The sequence below is a fragment of the Pseudopodoces humilis genome, chromosome 23, assembly GCF_049639895.1.
Source record: "Pseudopodoces humilis isolate 2021_Gansu_Grassland_sample_001 chromosome 23, ASM4963989v1, whole genome shotgun sequence".
Classification (NCBI taxonomy): Eukaryota; Metazoa; Chordata; class Aves; order Passeriformes; family Paridae; genus Pseudopodoces; species Pseudopodoces humilis.
This window is the reverse complement of record NC_142222.1, coordinates 1,260,224-1,268,239: the sequence shown is the minus strand read 5'-3', so window position 1 is coordinate 1,268,239 and position 8,016 is coordinate 1,260,224. Positions and strand designations below refer to the sequence as shown.

At 52.8% G+C, this 8,016-nt stretch overlaps 1 protein-coding gene across 2 annotated transcripts; it reads right to left on the bottom strand.

Annotated features, from left to right (window-relative positions):
• Positions 1-776: 776 nt before the first annotated feature.
• On the bottom strand, positions 777-7,727 carry DYNLL2 (dynein light chain LC8-type 2). 2 transcript variants are annotated; one of them, XM_005525671.2, is made up of 3 exons: positions 7,596-7,727; positions 4,237-4,375; positions 777-2,654 (listed from the first exon to the last, which is right to left on the bottom strand). In XM_005525671.2, the coding sequence occupies exons 2-3, from the start codon at positions 4,366-4,368 to the stop codon at positions 2,517-2,519; spliced, it is 270 nt and encodes an 89-aa protein (XP_005525728.1). In that variant the 5' UTR covers positions 4,369-4,375; positions 7,596-7,727; the 3' UTR covers positions 777-2,516. The 2 variants fall into 2 exon arrangements, with proteins under 2 accessions (XP_005525728.1, XP_005525727.1); XM_005525670.2 differs by lacking the exon at positions 7,596-7,727 and having other exon boundaries at positions 4,237-4,389.
• Between the last annotated feature and the right edge of the window lie 289 nt (positions 7,728-8,016).

The following is an 8,016-nucleotide window of genomic DNA, read 5'->3' as shown; positions in this document are numbered from 1 at the left end:
TTCCATTTCCAGCTAAAATGCTGGGACTACCAAGAAAAGAACATCACTGCCAGTTCCCCTAAAGTAGAAACCACCCCTTCTCCGGGGCACTGGCAGGTGCAGGTTGGAGCAGATGGCCCGTGTGTAACAGCCGTGCTGCTGCCTGGAGCGGCTCGGCTGAGTCACGCTGCTCACGCTGGTGTTACTGTGCCACAGCAGAGCTGTTACACTGCTGCACTTGGGAAGAGCCCACAGCTTTTCCAAAATATCACCGAGGCCACAACCCCAAATTTAGGTTGCATCGGGAGCAAGATAACAAGCTGAGGGGGTTGTTTAAGGGTAAGCCCGCAGCCCCCACACTGCGAGAGGCACTAAACACATCAGATTCAGCTCTCAGCTTTCTCTAGCACAGGCAAGAGGCCTGAAGGGAAAACCTGCATTCCTGGGAAGCAGGGAGACACCTTCCTATGCAGGCAGCTGCTGTATCACCCCGTGGCTGCCTCAAGCCATTAAGGTCAGCTCCAAGCTATTCAGATCCAGGTTACTTGGCACAGAGCATCCCTCAGGGTGCAGCAGGACACAATTCCCTCAATCCCTCCTCCCTGGCTCAGCCTTTGAGCTGAGCTGGAGGTCAGCACCAGCACAGAGGGGCCACCTAAGCTCCTCCACTCATCTCCCTGACCTGCCTTCTTTGGGTCATCAGCATCTTCCAGGGCAGAGAAATCACTGCTCACCCTCTCTGGACAAGGACAGGCTTTGCTCAGGAAAGCTGGTAAGGAAGAAGAAACCACAGGCTGTTTAAATGTGTCAATTCACCTTTAATGTTTGAAAAAAAAATAAATGGTATTTGAGCAATTGCAGTTATGAAGGGAACAGACCTTGCTCCACAAGAGACCGTGAACAGATTCACATTAGACTCATGCTTGGAAAAAATCAAACCCAAGACATTCTCCTTTCAGACCCAGAGTGGAGTTCTGAAGAGACAAGACCACACGAGTGCCCCAGACAGTCCAAGGCACAATATCCCAGTGCAGACATTTCCATCGACATGAACTTATGACAGCTACATTCTTTCTAGTTACAACATTGTTCTATCCATAATACAAAATTAGGCATACTTTGGATTTTGCACAGAGACAAGAAGGACTTTTACTTCAGGAAGTCATCAACCTGGGTCACCAAATCATTTCATAAAGAGCTCCCTTCACTCTGCCCTTTGCCCCCAGCAATGATTTATTCCCAACACCAAATTAATCTCAGAGACACAAGCTGGGCTTACCAGCCCAGTGGTATTGCCAATGCACTAGTCAGCAAACCAATAATTAGAGCTTATAACAAGCACCAGGGATTTACTTGCCATCACACAGCATTTCTGCACACCCAGATCAGAACTTCCTGCAGTGTAATCCCGAGTCAGTACGTACTAAGACAACATCACTGCTGAACCTATTGGAGACCAAGACATTTGTCTGCCTTTAAAGCAGATGTCACATGAGTTTCCTTCACACAAACATCACATGTAAATTAAACTTCTTGGTACTGTGCTTTAAGAACAAAAGCAGATATCAGAACATGGAGGACAATCCTCCGGAAATAGCTTATTAGCTACAGAAAATAAAATAAAAGAAAAAAAGAAAAAAGAGACAGTGGCCACTTACAAGTCTTCCACACGACTAGCTTGCTTTAAGGAGAGCATCAAGTTAAGGCAGTGTTGAGACAACTGGCTACAAACATGCCGAATAGAGCTGTTGTCAGTAGTCACCAATTTGATATCCTACTCCATTGCGGGGCCGGGCCACGTGGCTTTAGACTCAGCATCGAGGTCTAAAGACTTCAGCCACAGGATTGCTGCTTTCTGCAACAAGCAGGAACTCAGGGGCTGTTTTTGAAGCCTTCTAGACCGCGCCGAGTTGCTTACTCAAGTCTAGGTCAATGTTTCAGCAGAGCCAAAAATACAGCGAAGGGCATTGAGCAAGAACACCGAGGGGTGCCAGCTGCAAGCCTGTATCACAGTCAAAGGTGGAGATCACCTCGGGGGTGGAAGCCACATCACCCAGAGCCACCCCACCAGCTTTCAGGGTAGGTCTAAGACCTGCCCCGAGGGTACTGGGAGAGCCAGCTCTCTACAGTCTGCAGGGTGGGACAGAGGCTCACACTGGCTTTGCTCCTCTTTGCAAGAATAACAGTCTAACACGACTCAGTAAGGAAGTCTGGGGCTTTTGGCCTGCCCAAAAAAGTTTTCCCAGCCTCAAAGAAGGAGTTACCAGTGAGGGAGCTGCTGTGGAATAGTTTTATTTCTTCCCACGTAAAGGCCATTGTTTAAGCATTTACAGGTTTCCTAGTGCAATACAACCAAAAAAAGCAGTAACAAAAAAATGCCGCCTTCTTCCCAGGCAACTAAACAGAAGTAGATTTTTACTGCAACATATACACATTAAATATAGTATACAGTCCATGCAGCGGCATAGCCATGTTAGAGGGAGTCGTGGCTTCAGCCATCAGTGCATTACAGTCCAAATTTCAATCGCTCCTACTTCCTATCCAGACTTGAAGAGAAGAATTGCAACCTGACCCAAGTAAAAATAGATGAAGTGCTTTGTCTCGTGTGTTACATAGCTGCCAAAGTTTCTGCCAACAATGCAGTGCCAAGTTGGGTTGTATTTCTTGTCAAATTCCTGAAGAAAGAGAAGAGAGGCATTAAGGCCAAGAAAGCCCACATGAAAATAGTTCTAAGCACAAATTCTGAGCTGGTTCTGTTCACACACTATCGCCTCTCCTCCCACCTGCAGCATCTTGAGATACCCCACTGCAAGACACTATTAAATTAAGCAACCAAACCTCTGCACTGGATTGTCTAAAGGATTTAACACAAGCAAAACATCTTCTGAGCCTTGGAGCACCATCAGCCCTGGGCAGGAAGAGCAGACTCAAGAGCTCTGCTTGGTACAGCCTTGTGTGTAGGCTAATCAGGGGAATAATTCTCCTCTCCCATTCCAAACCCACTCATAAAAAATAGAAAAAGGTTTTGGCATGTCTGCTCCAGCAAGGCATCTGAGCTTAAAGGTCACCTAAAAAAAGGAAGCAGGAAAAGCCTGGCTTCTGCTGTTTGGGACTCTTGTACACAAAGGGAAGAAAATCCACACTGAAAATGAGCAGGCAGATTCACAGGCCAGAGGGCACAGAGACCCATGAGGTCAGAGGTGAGCAAGCTGAATGCTGGTTCAATAGTCTTCTCCTGCTCAGCTGGCAGGATAGGGTTAAAGACCAGTTTCCTCCCTCTAATTAATGCACCAAGAACACCCTTCCCTCCCCTGAGACAGAGCCAGAAGAACAGACTCAACATCCAAGATTAAAGCCAGTTCTAGTTCTCAGACAGAAGAGTTTGAGCTCTTTGCAGGTAACCTTTGAAGTAAGGAAAAGCCTTTCTTGCCAGGGCACGAAGGTGCATCAAATTGCTTCCCTCCTCCCAACACACTCTCATGAAATAAAGGCCAAGTTCTTTTTGGATGCCTTCTGTTGCACTCCCTCACTTTACAGGCTGCATTGCCCCAAGCACTTAGAGCTAAGTCATGCCTCAAAGTGATCTGAGAAGTCAGGAGACACCTTTGAATCCTTTGCCTTCAAGCTTAGATTACAAGCAAGGCCCAAACACCAGCCCAGGTGCCAGGACTTCACTGCCTCTGAAATAAAATTTCTCTCCTCCAAGAGCACTTTGCCTGACCATTCTGAGAAACTGCTACAGGGGGAACCAACAGCTCCCCAGATGCCATCAAGCATGAGACTCAATTAACAGGCTCCTGCAAACAGGGAGAGACCCTCTTCACCAGCCAGGACCAGCTGCTTGCAGTTTCTAACACAGCAGCTTCCACAGCCCCAGCAGCCTGCACAAGGCCCATCCCAGAACCACACATGCACTGCTGCCCACCAGGTGAAACATCGGGGTGATCCCACCTGCACTGGTGCTGTAGGTCTGTGGAACAAGTCCTAAGCAGAGGCAGCCGCCAGCCCTTTCCAGGCTGGCAAATCCTGAGGGACAGCACTTGCAGTTTGCTCAGAGCTTGCCAGAGCTCTGCCATAGCCCTCCCCTGACCTTGGAGAAGTCACTCCATCCTCTTGAAAACAGCAGTAAAGCAGCCAAGAAGCCAAGTATCTTCTCCCTCCCAGCACGCAAGCATGAAGCCTCAGCCACTCAGCTCCTGACAGGCTCAGGAGCTTTGGGAAGTCACAGCCAGCACAGCACCCTCATCCCGGAGTTACCTTCTTGATATATGCTGCAATGTCCTTTTCTATGTTGTACTTCTCCATGGCCTGTGTAGCACAGTCTACGGCATCCTGCTGCATGTCCTCGGACATGTCCGCATTCTTGATCACAGCCTTCCTGTCAGACATCGTGAACCTAAGGCAGAACATAGATTCCTTTAATCCCTTCCCAAACAGGAGAAGCTTCCTGTGCATCAGAGGTTGTCCTTTCCGTGCAGGCTGCGTCACAAGGCGATACCACAAACCCCTGTTATGGCCAGAGTGAGTTTATTGGAGGTGCCTACAGCAGCCCCAGGCCAAGGTGCCCCTTACAGCTGGAGCACCAGCACTGGCTGGAGGTTAGATCAGAGGTATTCCAACATCACCACCTGCATTAACCACACACAGGAAAAGCTTATGTGTGGGAGGAGACGGAATCTGCAGAGAGCCACAGCCCTCCTGTACATCAATAGGCTACAGCCAAGTTTGCCTTCCAGGTGTGCCAGTGTTTTGGAACATCCTCTGCTCAGAGCCTTGCAAGCAACAGATCCCAGACTGCCTGTCAGGAACACAGAGGCTCAGGAAGCACATTTGGAGCAGCTTTTATTCTACCTCATCCCAGGTGTCACAGTTTCTGCTACTAGTTTAGACTGGAGGAACATTGTTCCACATTCAGCCATCATCACACCCTCACTTCCCTGCTGCTCTGCCATGAAAACCCAGCCTTCAGCTGTGCCCACGGGACAGAGACAGTCTGATGAGCCAGAAGCAGGTTAACACCACACTGCAGCCTGGAAACAGGGCAGGGGAAGCAGGTCCCACCACAGAAACAGACCTTGCCAAAGCTCTCCTTTTCCTGCCCCCTCTTCACCCAGGAACCACAACACAGACTACTGCAGTCCAGGACTTGTTCTGGAGTGAGGTGTGCAGCCCCCTCTGCTCTCAAAATTGAACCAGCCACTGCAGCCATTAGATCTGACATGGCCTTTCCAGGAAGGTGTTCAGCACCAGGAACTTCCCAGCACAGTTCATATCCTAGAAAACTGGGATTTCATTATTCCAACACTGCAGTCTTTCTTCAAGCCCTGGAGAAGGATCACCATGAAGGCCTGCTCTGGGTACCACAGCCCTCACTCATTCCCATTCCCCACTCAAGGCCTGGGGAGGTATGTTACCTGGGGATCCAGGTGACTGCACCAAGAAGCACCACAGCTGCTCACCTTGCAGCAGCTCTTACCCCAGCACATTAAAACTTTGTGGGAATAAGCTTCTTAATGGCAAGGGGTGCCTCCAATTAAGCCTGCAGAGCACCACTAAGTTTCCTAAATCCTTTTACAGCACTGCAAGTCTTGAGTGATACTACCAAGTGTGTTTTGAAACAGTGAAACTACACATTTTTAGCTCTGCTGTGGAGTGAAAAAAATCTGCTGCAATGATCACTTCCTGGAAGAGCCCCAGAAAACTGAAGGAGTAGCTTTGTTACAGCAATTAAAGGAGCTTGCTACCCAGAGAGAAAGAGAATCCGGTTACATAATTGCAGCCCTCTGATTACAATACTTCAATTCTTCCCTCTGCTTGCTTGAAGACTTCTATTGCCACCTTAATTTATACAGTTTAGATATAGCGCCTAATAGAGAACTGCTATTAACACACACTAACAGCATCAGGAGGAATGACAGGAACTGAGCTCCACTGCCAACAGAGAGCACATGCCCCTATCACAGCCACTTCCCAGCAGTTTGTTCCTTTCCATGCCGTGGTTTCAGCCACTGGAGGTTTGCCTCCAGCCCAGGCTGCAAGGGTAGAGAAGACTCGGCTCAGAACAGCCCAAACTGCCGGCAGATTTGTATTCACCACCCAGGAATCTGACAATCCCCTGGAAAAGTCTTCTGGGTATCCAGTCCACAGGAAGAAGAAAGCAGCAGAAATCCACTTGTAGGTTGTTCTTCCAGAAAAGCTTCTTTAAGGAAAGAGAAAAAGCAAGCCCTCACATACAGAAGGCCTTCACACACGTGCACTGCTCAGAGGTCAGAGGGCACCTGCCATTGCATAACCAGCCACAGAGTGACCTGATAAAGGCACCTTCCCTCCTCATTGTTTAGGCAAGGAGCGTCCCAGTGCAGGCCTGTGCTGCCAAGGGTGACAGCGCCAAAGGAAAAAAATTATTATCCTTCAGAAGGGCTGCACGAGCTGGCCAGGAGGCCTTCCCTAGCACAGCACCCTCCCCTGCACTGCTCCAGGGCACGACATCCCCCGTGGCCACGGCAGGGGCCGGCAGTGGCTGTGCTGCTGCACCTGCCACAGGAGTGTCACACCCTGCACCCACCTGAATGCCACAGAGCAGGGCCCCAGCCTCTGCTCATTCCCTGCTCGGTTACAGGGCCACCCTCCCCACGAGGCAGCCCAGCAGCACCACAGACACACTATAATCCTAAACCACAAGATCACAGGTGGCTCTTGGGGTCTTGCCACCCAATCTGGCCCTCTCTGAGGAAAACCACAAAGCCCCAGCACGCATCTCACGGAAAGATGGGCCTAGGAAGGGGTAATGTTAAAGCTCCAGCAGCCACCCCTTCCCCCCAAGGGCAGGATGTGGGCTGTGAGAAGGAAGACCATAGACCCAGCTACTACTCCAGGGCAGTATGAGGCCTTGGGAAGGAAATTAGGCCCAAGACAGCACCCAACCCTTCTCTTAGCAGGGTAGAATAAGGTCCTAAAACGGGCATGAGTCCCAAGCCCAGTACTCCAGCAGGGTAAGCTGTGGTTTTGGGAAGAACATGAAACACAAGACCCCTGGTAACCACTCCTTCCCCCTCTGCGCAGGGGAGAACCCTAGAAATGAGATGGGGCTGAAGCCCAGCATGCACCACCTCCCCCATGAGGACAGCATGGACCGTGAGGATGGGAGCACCCATCACTTCCCCACCAGGGGAGCAGAGATCCCACGGCTCGAAACGGGGCCCAAGCCCAGCACCTACCGCTCCACCACCAGGACAGCATGGATTTCGCGACTGGGGACGGGCCCCAAGCCCTGCCCAAACCGCATCCACCACCTTGGCGAAAAAGGGCCCTGCGAAGGGGTGCGGCACAGCCCCTTTCCCCGCAGGGCTCCCGGGAACCGGAGCCCTGCGTGACCTTCACGGGGGGAGCTCCGGGGGCGCCCGAGGCCGCGGTGACCTTGCCTGGAGCGGGACCGGCTCCGCAGCGACGCAGACCCCTAGGGAGGGGCGGGCTCCGATCGTTCCCCAAGCGCCGGTCGCGCCCGGCCACGGCAATGACCTCCGCCCTCGGGGCGGCCCCGCCGCCACCCCGCACACGGAGCGACCGGTGCTGGGCGAGACTTAAGAGACCCCCGACCTAGCGGAGACATCGCTCACCTTCACAGTGACAGGGCCACCCCGGGAGGGCGAGGCACGGCACCGAGGAGGAGAAGGAGGTGTGAGGAGGCCCCGCCGCGCTGCCTCAGCCCGCTCCGCTCGGCTCGGCGCCCCGCGCGCTCTGCGCCCCGGCGCCGCGCCGCGCTCAAATACCGCCCCGCCCGCTGCGGCGCGCGGCCCGCCGCCACCCCATTGGCCGCGCCGCCCCGCGCGCCGCGCACCCATTGGCTGCGGCGCAGCGCGGCCCGCCGCGCCCGGCCCGTCCGCCCGCGCTGTTCTGCCTACATCCTGTTTCATCCCACAATGCCGCGGGGCGGCGCGCGGCGGGGAGGGGCGGGGCCGGGGGGGCGGGGGCGCCGTGAGGGGCCCGGGCGGTGTGAGGGGTCGGTGGTACCTCGGGGGCTCCGCGCCTTCGGCCCCC